The 19,892-nt window shown below is 44.4% G+C and overlaps 1 protein-coding gene across 4 annotated transcripts in view; it reads right to left on the bottom strand.

Moving 5' to 3' along the window:
• The window catches only part of smyd3 (SET and MYND domain containing 3), a 730,951-nt gene that overhangs the window by 495,394 nt on the left and 215,665 nt on the right, over positions 1 to 19,892 (bottom strand). The window contains exons 3-4 of one of the 4 annotated variants that reach the window (XM_059648728.1): positions 3,674 to 3,776; positions 3,207 to 3,377 (exon numbers count right to left, since the gene is read on the bottom strand). The exons of the other annotated variants lie outside the window; for them this stretch is intronic. Of the exons in view, the coding sequence (XP_059504711.1) occupies positions 3,207 to 3,230 (24 nt within the window). The 5' untranslated portion in view covers positions 3,231 to 3,377; positions 3,674 to 3,776. The remainder of the gene's footprint in view (positions 1 to 3,206; positions 3,378 to 3,673; positions 3,777 to 19,892) is intronic. 4 annotated transcript variants of the gene reach the window in all.

Raw genomic sequence — 19,892 nt, 5'->3', positions numbered from 1 at the left:
CACTCTAGACTGGAGCGCACAAGGAACTGAAAACAGCAGCTGCTGTTGGAATAAGCACAGGAGAAAGGTAGGGATGGGGAGTGCGGACTCTGGAATGTAAGACAGACTCCAACGACTGAACACAGTGTAAGCAAACTGGTTAAACCATCAGATCATGAACAGAGTTAGTGGGTGCAGTCAAAGTCAAGATGGAGGAACTTGCCTTGATACATGTGGAAGGCAGCCAAATCAGGAGGGCCTGGAGCATTGCCAGAGTCATAAAATAAAACACAGTCCAATCCAATAACTCAAGTTCCAGCCAAACTCGCCAGGTTGCGGCTCTGATTTCCAATATATGAATACCGCTCTGTCAGAAAATCTATGACCAACATCATTCAAGTCATTTTGAACAAAAGGCACTTTATGCAGAATGACTGCAACTTATTTTGAAATCATTTCTTCTGTTACTTTACAAGTTTATAGTCGAGGGCGGAAAAACTTCAAGATGGCATCATTGTTTTATTTATTATGGGCATGCAGGCTTTTATTGTCCATTCTTATGTTCCTTGGAGAAGGTGGTGCTGAGCTGCTCTCTTGAACTGCTGAAATCCACATGAAGTAGGTACACCCACATTCTAGAATCATTATCTAGCAACACTGAAGGAATTGTGACATATTTCTGAGTCAGAATGGAGCGCAACTTGAAAAGAAACTTACAAATAGTGGTGTTCCCAAGTATCTGTGGCTCTTGGCTTGGTAGAGGCTGGGGGCTTGTAAGGTGCTTTCAAAGGAGCCTTAATGAGTTGCCACAATGCATTTGTAGCTGGTACATACTACTGCCAGAGTGCATTGTCTGAAAGGATGGAAATTCAAGGTCATGCATAGGGCTCTGACCAAGTGAAATGCTTTGCATTGGAATGTGTTGGGCTTTAAATGTTGCTGCAACTGCAGTCATCCAGGCAAATAGAGAGCATTCCATTACACCTCTGGCCTCTGTTTGCAGATGCTGGGCAAACCTTGGCAATAAAGTGAAGTTACTAGCTAACAAAGTGTGGAGTTGGATGAACATAGCAGGCCAAGCAGCATCTCAAGAGCACAAAAGCTGACGTTTCGGGCCTAGACCCTTCATCAGAGAGCTCTGTGATGAAGGGTCTAGGCCTGAAACGTCAGCTTTTGTGCTCCTGAGATGCTGCTTGGCCTGCTGTGTTCATCCAGCTCCACACTTTATTTTCTGAGGCTAAGTTGTTTGGTTTCCGATAACTGTTGCCAACATTTTGCCCTGTACTCATCAGGACCAGTTGCAAGATTTATCAAAGTAAAGGAAAAAGAATTGTATAGGATGAGAGAAGAGTGCTGATTGGCTAGTAAGTGGACTCTGATTGGTAGAGGTGTTGCCATGGAGAAAACACCAGTTAAATAATGATTGACAGTTAACTATCAAGCTTTGCTTAAATTTTAGAACTGGCAGTTTGATTCTGATTGGTCAAGGCATTAGCTTGAGAAATGAACAAGAGATTGCTATTACCTAATTGTTTGAATAAAATAGCCACGTGTTCTGCATATGTTATGTCTGAAAAGAAACAGGGTCCTGTATATTAATATGTAGCTTCCATTATACGCATGTGTGCCACACTGAAAGCCCAACTCACAATCCCATTGGTTGTCAGCATAACTTCACGCATCACAATTAATTTTCAAGAAAACGTCCACTGCTTGGACAATTGTTTTAGTCACTGACCTGAAATACTTCTATCCCAGAAATTCAAGCGCACAGGCACGTTTCATTAAATCAAAATACATGACAAATAAATGCCAGTTTCTACTGAACATTTGGTACATGCTTATACAAAGAGAGTGTAAAATAATTGAGCACTAGAAGCATAAGATGACACAGAGCTATCAAACATTGTGCTCAGGAATTAATTAAACAAAGACAAAAGCTCATCCAGAAAATCAATCAATTTTAGAGCATTTGGACAGTCGCAAAGTATAGGTGATCTGAAACCAACCCATGCACTAAACCAAAGTTGCGCCTTCTCATTCAGATGATGCAGCAATATCATATCCTAAAGCTTTTGTGTGGAATTGCAGTTATCACAAAATCAATGGCCATTTTAAGGCAGACGTCAAAACATGGGCCCAACCACTGGAAAAACCTTCGAACCAATCACCTCAGTTCCAAAAGACTGGATTACGATTTAGGCTTGTTTAAATAGGCCTTGTGCTTCGCCTTTTAAAGGAAGGCAAGTTGAAACTGTAGAACTGAAACCACAGGATGACAATGTAGACTGAAAAACATCTATCCTGCTCCAAGTCAATTATAGTTTTTGCAGATAATCCAATATGTTTGCCAAGTTACTAAGTGGTCATATCCACTTTCTGGGAGAGGCACCGACATTTAATGGCCTGACTCATGCTCTGACACTTGATGCCTCCTTTACTTCCCATCATTCATAACATTGCCATCTTAATGAAACCATGCATGTTTCAAGTCTCAAAGGCACACAGCTTGTTTCAAAGTATTTCAGTTTTTAAAATAGAGACAGAAAACCATGAAGGCTTTGTTTGCTAATTTTTCTGGCCTTATTCTTCAGTGACGACATCTTTACATTTGGACTTGGTCTATGGGTGGCACCTGTTGGCTTCCATATTGGCTAGCCATTCTCAACCTCTCCAATTCCGCACATACCCGGTCTCTGCGTGAATGTTGCCAGGACAACTTGTTTGACAACTCACACCTGGTCAACCAAATGCTCCATCCCTCATGTATACATTGACCACTGACACCCTGAACAATGAGATCTATAACCTGATCAACAGTGTCAGTTCAACATGCTACGAGCCAGCATTTGATAACAAAGACGTCTGCAAGTTGACAAAAGGCTTAGTTTATAGAGTAGCTGTTGTCACCACAACGCCGTACTGCAGCAGGAGCTGGGTTCTATCCAGCAACACATAAAAACACTAGAGAAATTCCAAAAGAAATACATCTGCCTCATTCTCTGAGTTCAATTAGTGGAACATAAAACAAGGATTGGAGCCTTTCTTGGAGACAGCTCTGTAGGTATTTAGACAAAACTCCTGCAAAACAAACCACAATAGACTGGACACAGTGCCCAGATGGCTGAAAACTGTTTGCCCTGCCAGATCCTGTTTTCTCAAATTCAACATGGCCACCAATCCAGGAGAGGAGAACGAAAACATAACAAAAACATGCTCAAACTCACCTTGTAGGGCAACAGCATTGACATTAATGACTGAGAGGGGCTTTCTGCCAATGTTCAGAATAGCAACATGTCCAGGGCTGCACCATACTTTATGTCCTAGTGTCTTAATGATGAGGCAGAGTGTTGGCCAAGAAGGAGTGAAAAGACATCCTGCCCAATCTTCCCTCAAACCTGCACGTCAAAAAATATCCTGCTCAGTTATGTAAAGACCCACAACAGACACTCATGACCACACACAGACAACACCTTCAATTTGGGGGACAAGTGATAATATTTCAGCGATGAATTTAACCTCGGCCAATCAGATACTCTAGAGAAAAAGTGGCTTTCACAGTTTCAGGACACCTCAAAGCACTTTACAGTCAATGACATAGATTTCTACAAAATGCAGTCGTGTTGCATTATGGGAAATGCAGCAGCCATTTTATACACAACATGCCTCCAGGCAATAGCAACGTGACACTGACCAGATAGGCTTCTTCTCTTTCAAAGGGTTGTTGGTCGATGGACAATTATTGGCCAGGAGTCTGGGAAGAAGACTTCTGCTCTTCTTTGAAAAAAATTCCACATCTATTAGCAAGAGAACAAACAGGGTCTTGATTCCATCAACCAAACGACGGCAACTCTGACAATGTAGCCCTGAAGTCTCAGGTTAGATTTTCATTCTCATGGGGCTTGTTTCTCCTTGGAATGTTCATTCAATGTAATAAGATGCTTTGGTTGGGCCTCTCCCTGCTGTGTGGCCAATCAGCTAAGCTCAATTACAGGGAGCAGCTTCACTCTAAACAAAACGCTTGCACCTTAAGACTGGATCAAGGACCAGCTTTGGAGTACTGGGTTTGCTGTGCCATCAGCTGATAGGTCTTAGTGAGTAGGTGGTAAACAGTATTCTGGGGTCAGGCAGCAGTGAAGATGCCCTCCAGGCAGGTTAGTGTCCTCTGCTGAGCTGCACTGAGAAATATGGGGATACTACGTTGAATCAACATCGTAAAGGAAGGGACCAATCAAACAATGTGGCCTAACCTCCAGACTGCATCACCCTCTTTTGCCTTCTCACTTCAACTTTCAGTTCCAATCTCTGCTCTCATCCCAGTCACGTCCATCCTCCACCCAAGTCATCTCCCAACCTCATCAGCATGACCTTATTGTTGCTCTATTTTAATGTCTCTCAAACTGGGCCTTGCGCCAGTAAGCTCTACACATTTGCAAATCTGGATTACTCCAGTTTTGAGAGCCTGTGTACAAAGGGAGTGAGGTTCCCTCAGACATTCCTTCTCTGTTTGTGAAGTTGTCCCATCCTGATGCCCCCACTCTCATACCCACTTTACTAAAGCACTCAGGCTTTGTGTGAAATGCTGAAACTGTGATGCATCGCTCCGTTGTCTCAAACTAGGCACTGCCCTGCAACAAGATGCCTTTCAGTCCCACCCATCCCTAAGCTTGATTACTTTCATTGTCCTATTTAACTTGCGTTGTCCTCTTCTCTCATCACCTACACAAAGTTTTTAAAAAATCAAAGTCTACTTGACTATAATTAGGGAGAAATAACAATAATTGATGGTACGGCTGCACACTGAGATCATGCTTGGCTCTGCTCTGAATCTGACTTAAGTCCATATTCAGTAAGTGGCTTACTCAGCAGTTTCTCATCTCTAGAAGGACACGTTATAGTGAGAAAACCTGCAGCATGTTTATACTGGTCTCACCTTTATAAATAACTCTTCCTGTAATTATTCAGCACATCTTTTATCCAACATATTCATCAACATAAACAAACACTAGTGATCCAACAGTGCATTTGAATAAACGATCGCTGTTGTCAGACAGCTAGCTAAACCAATATAACAGATCTGCGCTTACTCTTGGCGAGACAGTACAAAACTAATCTCACTGGGTCAGTTTCTCCCTTCTGTCTCATTCTGCTTCATATAGTTACCCATTTTCCTTTTAATGTACAACAGTCACTGCCCCAACCACTCCCTGTGACTAAGCAATCTATGTTCCAACAACCCTAAATGTGAAGGAATTCCTTCTAACTTGTCTCACAAGTTAATCATTTGGAATAGACTTCTTATTGCCAACCCCCTACTCAAAAAAACCAGCATTTTCAAACTCTATTATGTTGTAAACCTTACATTTTAACAAACTCTGTTAAAGCTTCTTGAAGCCTATTTTGCTCTAGTGGAAAGCTGGACGGAAATCTTGGTCCCAGGATTTTTAAAGCTTCCCCTCCTGCAAGTGTCCAGGTGAATCAACACTATATTGTGTGGCGTTAGTGTGCTGTCTATTCGAGTGCGTCAGTGCGACCAATCAGACTAACTGCAGCCTCTACAGTGTTTACTATGGATTTGCCATTTCTTCCTTGCTTCAGTCAATTTTACTGCTTCTAACAACCAAAACTTTCTTTTATCTGCTGAGAACCGATCCACTTGTAATTGACTGTTCTGGAATGGTATTATTGCACATTTAGATCTCTTCCTTTTTTTCATTCACACAAATGTGGCTGGTCATGGGCAAGCATTTATTGTCTATCTCTAATTGCGTTAAGAAGGTGGTGGTGTGCTTCCTTCTTGAAACACTGCAGTCCATTTAGTGCAAGTGCAGAAAGCTCTTAGGAAGGGATTTCAGGATTTCGGCCCAACAACACTGAACATGAAGGAATGGCGATATCGTTCCAAGTCAGGAAGGCATGTGGATTGATGTGGAATCTGCACGATGTGGACAAGGTCAAAAGTCACACAACATCAAATTATAGTCCAACAAGCTTATTTCAAATCGCAAGCTTTCAGAGCCCTGCTCCTTCTCCTGATAAACGAGCAGTGCTCCAAAAGATTGCGATTTCAAATAAACAAGTTGGTCTATAGCCTGGTATTGTGTGACTTCTGACCTCAGGGAATGTACGGGTTTTCTCACCCGTCTGCTGTTCTTGTCTTTCGGGGTGGTAGGGAATCCAGGTTTTGAAAACGGTATCATAAGGAGCCTTGAAGAGTTGCTGCAGTGCATCTTGTAAATGGTAATGCACTGCTGTCACTGTGCACCAGTGGTTAAAGGGAGTTAATGATGATGGTGGTGAATGGGATGCCAATCAAGCAAGATGGCTTTGTCTTAGATGTTATGGAGCTTCTCCAGTGTTGTTGGAGCTGCACTCATCCAGGCAAGTGAGAGTATTCCATCTAATTCCTGACTTGTGCCTTGCAGATTATAGCTGGCTTTGGGGAATATGTTCACTACATCCAGTGGATAGAATACATACTACTGCTCATTGTGTTTCCTGCCAAAATGCATTGCATTCCTCAATTCTGTGCCTTGACAACATCTTCTGGAACTTCAAAAGAAACAAGTTAAAATGGTTTCAACATTTCTGACTCCATCCACCTTAGATAAAGTGCTGGCTGATTGTATGTGTGAACCTTCCATGTGGTAATGGAAGCATTAAAGAGGGACACAGCAAAAGAAACAATTGGCTCTTAGTATCTGAAACCCAGTCTCAGGATCGAGTGAATTCCACCCATTTAAATGAGGGGTCATGGAGCTGAGGTAGTTAAAAACAGCCAGAACTTTGCAGCCTGATTCGAACCACACAATCCACCTTCATAAAACTCAGCACAGCTCACACACAAAATCAGCTGGATTGGTGCCAGACCACAGGGATTTCGTTGCTCTGTTTCCTGAGCCAATCATCCAAAATGTGAAACAGACTTGATATTTTCAAAAATAGCCAAGAGATGATTCAAAAGAAAAAGTATATCAAAATGCACAGAAGATTAGAAACATTCAAAGCAGGAAGAAAGGATCAGATTAGAAAATGAAGCAGCTAGACTGAAGGAGCAGTACAGATCAGATTATAAATCTTTGATGTCTATAAAACATAGAACAGTGTGTATAAATGGAAAAACATGGGTGCATAACTGCCCTGATACATGCCAATAGTCTTCAAATAATGCTAATGAAAATGGGGCACTGCTCCATCTAGGACGACCTGTTTCGGTTTTAAGTATGGAAGGAAAGCAAAAGATACTTAACTCTGTTCTGACTCTGGCCTGTCTGTCTCCCATACCCTATGCCATTCCAATAAAGCTCTGTATAAAGACAAGGAACAGTATTTCATGTTTCAACTGGCCACTTTCACATCTTTCTGGTGTTAATATTGACTTCAACATTAGACTGCTACAACACAAAGACAGACAGCCAAATCAAATCAGCCTCCCTGTGCCTGTATGCACAACACTAAAATTAAAACATTCAATGGCCCTCAAAATTGACTACAATGATTCCTAACCAGACTTTTTCAATGACCGAAATGAGACGCCAAGTTTGTAGTTTAAACAGAAGAATTATAAGTTTATGATTAATATAGCAGCTTTAACAGAGCAAAGTTAAACAACAAGGTAATTGAATTAATGCAAAGAACTTAAAACCAATCTTTTTTGACTCTCGGCCCCACTCTCACACATACAGACAGGCAAACACAGTTAAGGGATAAATTAAAAAATAACAAAAGATATGCAGCTGGTCAGTTCACTTGAGCAGTTTCCACGATGCATAGTAACACAGGCAAACAGGATTGTAACTAGCTTGATATCTGAAGACGCTGTATAATGCAAATAGCTTCCAATCAGCTCCAAGGAATGTTTAATTAATTCTTATAATTGAGATTCCATTCTCTAAGCTTTCAGTAAGTTGATAATGGCAGGATAACTAGACAGCAAATCAAACCTCAGTGCTGTACCTTTGGCAACCATAAATAATGACAAGCTTAAAAAAAAGCCCCAACTTTGATTTATCTTTCTGCTTTTCTTCAACTTTTCTCTTTTGTTAGACTCGTTGACACCAGTCTCTATGGTCCCTGTTGCCATCCAAACACCTGCCAATAGTTGAGCATAATGCATCTCTGGAACTGAAATGTCTACAGTGTTCTTTGAACAAGAATCAACCTAAAAATTAAATTTCCAGCCTCGGTACTGTAAACATATATCAGTTTGCTTCCTACTGTTTAAAAATATCTGTTGCTCACAGTCCAAAGATCACATTCAACTCTCAGTTCACAGTTTTAACTGAAAGGGATAGAAAAATGAAGTAACACAAGGAGGGCTCTAACGAGATCATTAGACTATCTTCCTGGGGCAGCAGGATCTATTCATGGTTGTAGTCTTTTGCAGCACCCTTGGATCCTGTCCACCTGGGTAATGGGAATCTTGCCCAAAGAAGCATGAAATTAATCCACGCGTTAAGGAAGAGCTGAAGGAAGGAGCTTGCCTGAGAGCATCAAGAATCCGCCAGTTATATCAGGTAGCTCTGCTTTCTGCACACAGATACTGTCAGACGTGGATGAGTTTCAAAAGCAATGTCAGTTTTTTGCTGCATTTAAACAGCTCACTAAGTTGCCTGCTCAATTCCCTGAAGGGACATTTGAATGCATAAATGTCTGAACTAACAAAAAGAACTTGCATTTACATACTGCCTTAAAAATAATCCCATTGTCTTTCACAAAACCGATGCCTACAGCATGGTTGGGTCCAGGAGTGAGGTTGGCAAAGTAATCCAGCAAACTTGTAGACAAAGGGTCCAAAGTGACCTTTTATTTAAACATAGTAAACATTGACAAGATACTGCTCAAGACTTCACCTAAGTCATGAACCTGAGATAAAGAACCCCTTCTAGCAGTTACATTACTTCACTTGCTTTTCAATGTTTTCACTTAAGGCTAAAGTAACCCCTTAAAGTACAATATTCATATAGCAGCACTGCTTGGCTCACTGCGCCAGAGACCCAGGTTCAATCCCACCATCAGGCAACATGCCTGTGTGGAGTTTGCAGTTTCCTCTGATGCTCCAATTTCATCCCACAGTTCAAAGATGTGCAGGCTAGGTGGGTTAGCCATGGGATATACAGGGTTACAGGAATAGGGTAGGGGGGTGTGTCAGGGAGGGATGCGCTTTGGAAGGTTGTTGTGGACTCAATGGGGCGAATGGCCTGCCTCTGCGCTGTAGGGATTCGATGTTTAAAAAAATCCTTTAATGTAATCAAAGGTCCAAAAGCACATTTTAGCAAAGTACAACACCCAATCAGATGTGTCACAGCAAGTCACGTACAGAAATATCAAGTCATATGCCAGACGTTTGGCCAAAGAGAGAGGGTAGTTCAAAGGTGACAGTTAATACTCGATATATTCGATGACCCCAGGTATCTCAGATGAATGTGATAACGGTGGAGTTCAGAGGGATACTGAAGGGTGAGGCCACGGAAGGATGTAAACACAAGGATGACTTGAAATTCAAGATGTTGCTTAAGCCGATGCAGATCAGTGAGCACAGGGGCAATTCAAGACCTGAACCTCACACAAGTTAAGTCAAGGGCAGTAAAGCTTCGGATGGCCTCAAGGTTATGGAGTTCACCAGAAGTGCTAAATATGTGTATAAACTCACTCTAAACCAAGTCAGAATAGTGTGTCTCAAAAGGGACCCTGAAGGGAACAGTGTTCACACGATATCTCAGGGTAGTGCGATGTAAGGTGTGTGATATTCAGTATTTCTGACCACAAGCCTTTACAAAACAAAGGTGTGAATGTTCCTCGGTGTTAATGGGAATTTGTTTGCATTGAGAGTGCTTGACAAGCAGACAGTACAAACATTGAAGGGAATTACCTTGCTTTCAATTAGAAGCATCAGAAATTGATTTTTGTTTCATTGGGAGAGAAGAATCCATAGCTTGAGGACAGTAGGAGCTGCCAATGCTAGAGTACGAGATAACAAGATGTGAAGCTGGATAAACACAGCAGGCCAAGCAGCATCAGAGGAGCAGGAAAGCTGACGTTTCAGATCTGGACCCTTTTTCATAAAGAGGGTCCAGGCCCAAAACATCAGCCTTCCTGCTCCTCCTGATGCTGCTTGGCCTGCTGTGTTCATCCAGCTCCCATAGCTTGAACAGCTTTTAGTTTCAGCTCAACAAGATCCTGGTCATACTTAGATACATGAAACAGTTCCACCTACATTAAGGAGTCAGTTCAGAAAAGTTAGAAAACAGGGTGTAAAGGGTTTAGTTTGAAAGCTCCAGACCAGAAGCAATTAGAAATATGAAGGGGTTATTCAAAGCTCAGAATGCGTAACCTTTGCTGTGTTAAAGTTCGAGGAAGAGGCTGTCAAACCCTCAACACCAAGAACTGCAAGCAATAATTAAGTCAAGCCAATAAAATTGATAGAAAAGGGAATGTTCTCCAGTGTTTAGTTACTGTGAAGAGATGTTGTTAGAATGGATAGAATATTGCATTTTTATCGTGTGTTTTTGAAATCCTGAAAATTGACGACAAACGACAGGTGGAGATGGAACCCAGGGAGAGAGATTAACAGTTGGACAGATAAATGTCAGTGTGGGGGAATGAACAGCTACTAATGGGGCCTACGAGAGGCTGACAATGGGTAGTGTGAACTAGCAACCCATGTGATGACAAGGCCTGGTGTGTGAAGGTGGGGGTAAGGACGTAGCCTCAGGCCCTAGAATTGTGAAACCCAATATTAACTCCAGGAGGCTACAGAGTTCCCAAGTGGAAAATGTGGTGCTGTTCCTCCAGCTTGTGCTGAGCTTTGCTGGAGTATTGCAGTAAGTCTTGGGACAGAGATGTTGGCCGGGGAACATAGTGGTGGTTGTATGGCAGATAATCAGAAACCCAAGGTCTTTTTTGTGGACAGATGATGCATTTTGAAGGCAACTCATGCAGCTATGTTCAGGGAACAGTGAAGTTAAACAGCAAGCAGGGGACAATACAGCACAAAGGCAGTACTGCAGTCTGGTCTGTGACCACGAGTTCCTGATTACAATGTTCCACAAAGAAACAAACACGTTGGTGTTGGACTGGGATGGACAAAGTTGGACAATAACTTGGTGTCAAGTGACTTCTGACTTTCAACAAGGAGGCCCACGTTTTTGGATGTGAAGGGAAGTAGGGATATGGTACAGAACGGGAAGGTGGGAATGAAGTGGCCAATCAGCCACGATCTTGTTGAATGATGGAGTGAGTCCGAGGGGCTAGATAGCAGAGCAGGCCAGAATGGCCGAATGGCCAATTCCAGCTGATATTTCCCATGTCTTTGTGCCAGAACAAAAAACATGTAGGTTAGGTTGGCTAAAAAGCTTTTGCAAAACAATGCAAAAACATAATTTACTTACAAACACAACAATATGCTTAAAAAAATTCAATGCCAACCAGGAGCAACACTTGCGGCCTTCCTCTCTTCCCTAGTGATGAAGCAAGTCCCTGTTTGAATTCCGAAGGAAATACAGTTAGACAGATTTTAATTCACTTCCTCACAGACCTGAAGCTACAACACAAAACACAGCTAAAATCTGCATGAATTAACATTAATTTCACAGTGTACTTTGAGACAGCACGAAAATTAAATAACTACAAACAGCAGGGAGCAATCTACATTTGGAAAGGATTGAACAGGCTGTAGCAGAGCAGCTCTGGATGTCTGGAAAAGAGAGGGATTTGGGTAGGCACAAAAATAAACTTAAGAGAATGGGGTGAGGAGGCAGTGAAAGAAACAGGGGGTGTGGGAAAGGGAGAGAAATAGAAGAGAGAAAGGAGAAGGGGCAAAAGAGAGTGAGGGGGAGAGAAGAACGGGAGTAAGAGAGGACATAGAGGGGGAGAGACAGGGAGTGAGTGAGTGTGGAGGAGACAGAGATAGACTGAGGGAGAGAGAGAGAAAAAGAGAGAGAGGGAGGGGATGGGGTAAGTGAGAAAGAGTGGATAAGAAAGTGTGGGAGAGAGAGAGCAAGGGAGAGAGAGGGAGAGTGTGTGGGCGTGGGAGAGAGAGGAGTGGGGAGTGGCGGAGTGGGGGAGAGAGGGGGAGAAGGGGAGGGGGGGAGAGAGAGAGAGATATAGAGGGAGAGAAAAAAACAGGGTCAGAGAGAAATAGAGTGACGGGCAGGGAAAACAGAAGGAAGGGTGAGCGTGTGAGACAGACAGAGACAGTGAGATAGATGTGGGGAAAGAGAGTGAGTGAGTGACGGGTGAAGAAAGGAGGGAAAGAGGATGAGAGTGGGGGGGTACAAGGGGGGGGGAGAGAGAGAGAGAGAGAGAGAGAGAGAGAGAGACGAAGAGAGAAGTTGAGGCCCTTTCACTGACTGACTGATAAAGTAAAGCAACAATATGGACGCAGAATGAGCTAATCACTGGTGATGCTTCACTAATTTTATAAAGTTGGGTCTACAAAGACAACCCTCCAGAAATGGTTAATGGAACTTAATCAAGAGGAGAATCCCTGGGCATTTTTCTCTGGAGATATGTAGCTCCCAGACAGGTACCTTGGATAACAGTCAGCTCTGTAATTTACTGTGGGTACAGAGCCTTCCTGATCACAGAGATCAATTAACGCATACCAGGCAGTACAATACTGGGCCACAGGGGGAACACATCGTTGATGACAGCTTTAAAAACGACATGGGTCCAAGTTAGAATCTCATTAAATCAAAACTCCCTCATGAGTTTGTTGACAAGTGATAGCAGCTGGGATATTCCACCTTGTAATGCACCAAAACCATATTTAAACTAGATGAGCAAATGATAGATAATTATAAGGCTGAGAGAAGACTACTGCAAGCCACAGCCTCACCAAGGAAGGCTTTTCTACCAATACAAATAATGTAATAAGCTTATAAACACACCATGACTACACTGGACAAGAACTTGATACCGATCTTTGAAATACCCACGTAGAATTCTGGTCACCCTTCTATAGGGAGGGATGTTGCTAAACTGGAGAGGGTGAAGAAAAGATTTACAAGGACGTTGCCGGGATTGGAGGGTTTGAACTATAAGGAGAGGCTGGAGCTTTTTCCCCTTGGAGCACCAGAGTCCGAGGGGTGACCTTATAGAGGTTTATAAAATCATGAGGTACGTGGATAGCATGAATGGTCAAGGTCTTTCACCTTGGGTGGGGGAGTCATTACCTAGAGGGGCATAGCTTTAAGGTGAGAGGGAAAAGGTTTTAAAGGTGCCTAAGGGGCAACGTCTTCACACAGAGGGTGGTGCGTGTATGGAAGGAGCTGCCACAGGAAGTGGTGGAGGCTGGTACAATTACAACATTTAAAAGGCATCAGGATGGGTACATGAACAGGGAGGGTTTAGAGGGATGTGAGCCAAACGCTGCGAAAGGGGCTAGGTCATATTGGGATGAATGTTTCCATGCTGTGTGACTCTATCATAATTTGGAATAGTTCTTTCAAAGGTGTACATCAACCGTAACACATGTAGATAAACAGCAGATTTATAAAACAGTTCATCATGATTGACGTTCTTTGTTCAATTAAAACATATCTTGTCATGTAGCAAGTCACAAATTGATAGTTACATGTTCACTGACAGCAAGACCCTGAGGAAGCAGAATAACAATGAAAATGTCCAAAATTAATACATACAGAGCTGGCATGCTTACTGTCAACTGAAAACTCAATTTGCTGAAAGGAGCAGATATCCAGTGGCAATTACACTCGGAGATCTCCTCATACCTTTTATGTATACAGACAGACTACTCTGAATATTCCACCAAACTATTAATCAAACGTGATTGGGAATAGTAGTAATGGGTAATGCATCAATACCAAGATGAAACGTTGGATAGCTTTGTTACTTACCTGAGGACTGAAGCTATCACAACAACATCATGACAGCGCTACATAAAAACTGAAGAGTCATCAAAGTAGTCTGAGTGTATGATAACGGCTTGATGTGTATGAAGGCAAATCAGTCACAGAATTAATGTTAAAGGTGGCTGCTCGGGCCATCCTATCTGTGTCAACTCTCTGTCACAGGAACTTGGCCAGTCCCACTACCATGTTTATGACAGCTCAGAAAGAGGATGGGAGTGGGGGAAGGAGGAAGAGGTAAACTGTGGGGCTTCACTTACTATATGCAAACTTGCTGATAATAATTTAGCGAGGGGATCACACCAAACTTTCATCCAGCTTCACACTTTATTATCTTGGATTCTCCAGCATCTGCAGTTCCCATTATCTCTGATACAATTTTACTCTCCCTATTTATTCCAGACCCCTCACCCCATCCCCCTCTCTGATGAACGGTCTAGGCCCGAAACGTCAGCTTTTGTGCTCCTGAGATGCTGCTGGGCCTGCTGTGTTCATCCAGCTCCACACTTTATTATCTTGTATACTGTAGCATACTGTTTCAACATCAACAGCAGTATTGTGAGAAAACAAGGCGTAGAGCAGGATGAACGCAACAGGCCAAGCAGCATCAGAGGAGCAGGAAAGCTGACGTTTCGGGCCTAGACCCTTCATCAGAGAGGGGGATGGGGTGAGGGGTCTGGAATAAATAGGGAGAGTAAAATTGTATCAGAGATAATGGGAACTGCAGATGCTGGAGAATCCAAGATAACAAAGTGTGAAGCTGGATGAACACAGCAGGCCAAGCAGCATCTCAGGAGCAGGAAGGCTGACATTTTGCGCCTAGACCCTTCTTCAGAAATCAGTACTCCAACTGTGGTCTCACCAATGTCCTGTATAATTGAGGCATAATCTCCCTACTCTTGCATTTAATTTCCCACACAGTAAACAAACATTCTATTAGCTTTCCTGATTACCTGCTGCACCTGCAGATAATCTTTTTTGATTCATGCCCTAGAATACCCAGAGCTCTGCTATCTGTCATCATTTTGATAATACGCGTTTCAAAAAATCTTTCAACAAAAACGAACCTTTTTCACCTTTCCCCCATTATACTGCATTCGCCAGATTTTTGCCCACTCATGTAAACTATCTATACGACTTTGTAAGCTTCTTAAGTCTCCTTCATAACTCACTTTCCTACCTATATTTGTGTCTTCAGCAAATTTAGCCAATGCATCTTTGAACCCTTCACCCACATTGTTTATATACATTGCAAAGAGTAACGTCTCAGCACCGACCCTCTGGCAAATCACGGGTAACATCCTACCAGCTTGGAAAAAAACCCCACTTATTCCTCCTCTCTGCTCCCTGTCAGCCAGAGTTCTGTCCAAGACAATATGTTTGCCCCAACACCAAGAACTTTAAACTTTTGATGTGGTACTTTATCAATGCCTTCTGGATATCCAAGTGCAATAAATTCACCAGTTCCCCTTTATCCACGACACCAATCACTTCTATAAAGAGATAACAGGAACGGCAGATGCTGAAGAATCCGAAATAACAAGGCTACTCCAGAGGAGACAGCAACACTGAGCCCTGCCGAGTCTTCACCATCCCCCTGGACCTCCCCCTGACTGAGGACGAACGGTCAGTCCTCAGCAAGGGGCCACCTTTGTCACCCTTCACTGGACACATCAACAAATATCAGTCACGTTCAGACATCGGAGATAATAGGAACTGCAGATGCTGGAGAATCCGAGATAACAAAGCAGGCCAAGCAGCATCTTAGGAGCACAAAAGCTGACGTTTCGGGCCTAGAAAATCAAGAATTTTTTTCCGCCGCCTCCACCTCCACACTTGCTTCTTTAACTGTGAACCTAACCCGCCCTCTACTGACCCCTTCTCCCAACTCCAACACACCCCCTCCTCCTGGACACCACCCCCAGGCCTCATACCCTCCCTCGACCTCTTCATTTCCAACTGCTGTCATGACATAAACCGCCTCAACCTCTCCACCCCTCCCCACAGAACATACAGCCCTCCGCTCCAATCCCGACCTCACCATCAAACCCGCAGACAGGGGTGGCGCAGTGGTAGTATGGCACACTGACCTCTACATCGTTGAGGCCAGGCGCTAACTCTTCAACACCACCTCCTACTGCCCCCTGGATCATGACCCCATCCCCGACCACAAAACCGTCATCTCCCAAACAATCCACAACCTCATCACCTCAGGTGACCTGCCACCCACAGCCTCCAACCTTATCAATCTCCAACCCCGCACCACCCACTTCTATCTCCTTCCCAAAATCCACAAACCTGACTGCCCTGGTCGACCCATTGTCTCCGCCTGCTCTTGCCCCACCGAACTTATCTCCACCTATCTCGACTCCATATTCTCGTCCTTGGTCCAGGAACTCCCTACCGACATCCGTGACACCACCCACATCCTCCACCTACTCCAAAACTACCAATTTCCCGGTCCCCAACACCTCATTTTCAATATGGACGTCCAGCCCCTATGCACCTGCATTCCCCACACAGAAGGCCTAAAGGCCTTCCGCTTCTTCCTGTCCCACAGGCCTGACCATCCCCCTCCACTGATACCCTCATCTGCTTAGCCTAACTCAACAACTTCTCTTTCAATTCCTCCCACTTCCTACAGACAAAGGGGGTGGCCATGAGTACCCACATGGGCCCAAGCTATGCCTGCCTCTTTGTAGGTTACGTGGAACAGTTCCTCTTCCGCACCTACACTGGCCCCCAAACCCCAACTCTTCCTCCGTTACATTGATGACTGTATCAGCGCCGCCTCATGCACCCACGAGGAGATCGAACAGTTCATCCACTTCACCAACACCTTCCACCCCAACCTAAGTTCACCTGGACCATCTCTAACACCTCCCTCACCTTCCTGGACCGCTCTACCTCCATCTCGGGCAACCACTTAGAAACAGATATCCATTTTAAGCCCACTGACTTCCACAGCGGCCTAGAATACACTTCCTCTCACGCACGTTCCTGCAAAAATGTCATCCCCTATTCCCAATTCCTTTGCCTTCACCACATCTGCTCCCAGGATGAGGCATTCCACTCCTGTACGTCTCAGATGTCCTCGATTTTCAAGGACCACAACTTCGCCCCCGCAGTGGTCGAGACCACCCTTGACTGTGTCTCCCGCATTTCCCGCAACACATCCCTCACACCCCATTCCCGCAATAACAACCAAAAGAGAATCCCCTCATCCTCATGTACCACCCCACCAACATCCGGATCCAACACATCATCCACCGACACTTCGACCATCTGAAACTCGACCCCACCACCAAAGACATTTTTCTCTCCCCACCCGTCTGCCTTCTGGAGAGGCCACTCTCTCCGTGACTCCCTTGTCCTCTCCACGCTCCCCTCCAACCCCACCACACCCGGCACCTTCCCCTGCAACCGCAGGAAGTGCTACACTTGCCCCCACACCTCCTCCCTCACCCCCATCCCAGGCCCCAAGAAGACTTTCCATGTCAACAGAATGTTCACCTGCACATCTGCCAATGTGGTATACTGCATCCACTGTACCCAGTGTGGCTTCCTCTACATCAGGGAAACCAAGCCAAGGCTTGGGGACCGCTTTGCAGAACACCTCCGCTCGGTTCGCAACGAACAACTGCACCTCCCAGTCGCAAACCATTTCCACTCCCCCTCCCATTCTTTAGATGACAAGTCCATCATGGGCCTCCTGCAGTGCCACAGTGATGCCACCCGAAGGTTGCAGGAACAGCAACTCATATTCCGCTTGGGAACCCCGCAGCCCAATGGTATGAATGTAGATTTCACTAGCTTCAAAATCTCCCCTCCCCCTACCACACCCCAAAATCAGCCCAGCTTGTCCCCGCCTCCCTAACCTGTTCTTCCTCTCACCAATCCCTCCCTCCCACCTCAGGCCACACCCCCACTTCCTACCTACTAACCTTATCCTGCCCCCTTGACCTATCCATCCTCCCTGGACTGACCTATCTCCTCCCCACCTGCACTCACCTCTACTGGCTCCTTCCCTGCATCTTTGACTCGTCTGTCTCCTCTCCACCTATCTTCTCCTCTAGCCATCTTTGATCCACCTCCCCCTCTCTCCCTATTTATTTCAGAACTCCCTTTCTCTCTCCCATTTCTGATTAAGGGTCTAGGCCCAAAACGTCAGCTTTCCTGCTCCTCTGATGCTGCTTGGCCTGCTGTGTCCATCCAGCTCTACACTTTGTTATCTCAGATTCTCCAGATCAGCAGTTCCTATTATCTCTGAAACAGCAGTATTGTGTCCAGTTGAGGACACCAGACTTCTGGACGGGTGTGAAGGCTTTGGAGTGAGGGCAGAAAACATTCACAAGAATGATTCCAAGGAACTTCAGTTGTGAAGATAGATTGGAGAAGATGGGCTGTTCCTGTCGCAGAAGAGAAGGCTGAGAGATCTGACTGAGTTATTTATTTAGGGGCCTAGATCGGGAGAAAATGTTTCCACTCATGAAACAGTTGAGAACAAATAGGTACAATTTTTAAAGTTATTGGTAAATGGTGCAAATATGTTGACAGAAAAAAAATCCGCAAAGCGGACAGCTAAGTGTGGAATATGCTGTCTGAGGGTGCGGTGGAGGCAGGTTCAATTAAGGAGTTCAAAAAGGATGAGACGGTTATTTGGGAAATAACAATGGGCAGGATTACAGGGAGAATGGCATAAGGTGAGATGCTCATTTAGACAGCTAGCACAGACAAAGTGGATAAAATGACCTCTTTCTGCGCTCTAACAATACTGTGACCACTTTTCTTTGCTTTATTCATCCACGGGATGTGGGCATCGCTGGCCAGGCCAGTATTCATGACCCATTCCCGGCTGAAGAGCCAATCACATTGCTGTGGGTCAGGTGTCACATCTAGGCCAGGCCAGGGGAGGGTTTTTGGAGAGAGTTGGCAGTAATTTCATGGTCATGAGATTAGCTTGTCTACTAAATTACAGACATTTATTGCCATCTGCCACAGTGGGATTCAAACCCCATGCCTTCAAAACATTAGCTTGCAGCTCTGGTTACTAGTCCAGTGACCATAACACTAAACCACTACCTCCGCATACTTTGAGATTTACCTGAGCTTGCCGGTAGTAATTCCACTTTGAGATTTCACACAGTTTATAACAGAGATGAAATTTGTTGTGTACGGCACTCCAGTATAACACAGTTCCACTTCCCACGCCTGCCATCCTGCATTCTATCTGACTTGCAATTGACAATTTAGAGTCATGTAATGGCCTCTAGTTGCAGCAGTAGGCTCATGCCTTCTAAGAACTACAGCTGCACTGTCCAAATGCACAATTCACAGTAGAAACGAGAGCTAACAATGGTTTCCATTGGCCATGCGGCTCGAAAAGCCACAAATGAGCATCTGGATCATTCCTCACATGCTTCCTGCAACTGAAGCCAAGTTCTCTGGTAAAGGAAAGGAAGAACGTGCAATTATCAAGGGCCTTTCCTGGCTATTAGGTGTCTCAAAGTGATTTAGAGTGAATGAAGTCCTGCAGTTACTGCTGGAGCTTAGCGGTGGCCAACTCCCACAGACAGGAACACAACTATGGCTAAATTGTGTGTTTTTGTGATGTTGGTTGAGGGATAAACATCGATGGGACACTGGAGTTAACTCACCTAGTCATCTTCGAAACACCACCATAGGATTTTTTTTTAAGCACACGTACCAAATTCAGCAAACGGGGCCTTGGTTTTAACAGCTCATCCGAAAGGCGAGCACCCCAGCTCACTTTCAGGACCTCAGTGGAACAACAGTCGGTCTTTAAAAGACTGCAATAACTGCAGATGTTGGAAAATCAGAAAGAAAAACAGAAATTGCCAGAAAAGCTGAGCAAAGAGACCCTTCCTCAGAACTGATAGTAGCTAGGATGAAGTTGGTATTTATACAGAAGATGGGGTGGGGGGGGGGGGGGGGAATACTAAACAGTAGGTGGAGATAGAGTCCAAACAGAGAGAACAACAGCTGGACAGACAGAGGAGTGGATCATGATCAGGCTGGGAG

The sequence above is a fragment of the Stegostoma tigrinum genome, chromosome 9, assembly GCF_030684315.1.
Source record: "Stegostoma tigrinum isolate sSteTig4 chromosome 9, sSteTig4.hap1, whole genome shotgun sequence".
Classification (NCBI taxonomy): domain Eukaryota; kingdom Metazoa; phylum Chordata; class Chondrichthyes; order Orectolobiformes; family Stegostomatidae; genus Stegostoma; species Stegostoma tigrinum.
Note: the sequence above shows the minus strand (reverse complement) of the source record. Positions and strands in the feature narration are given on the sequence as shown.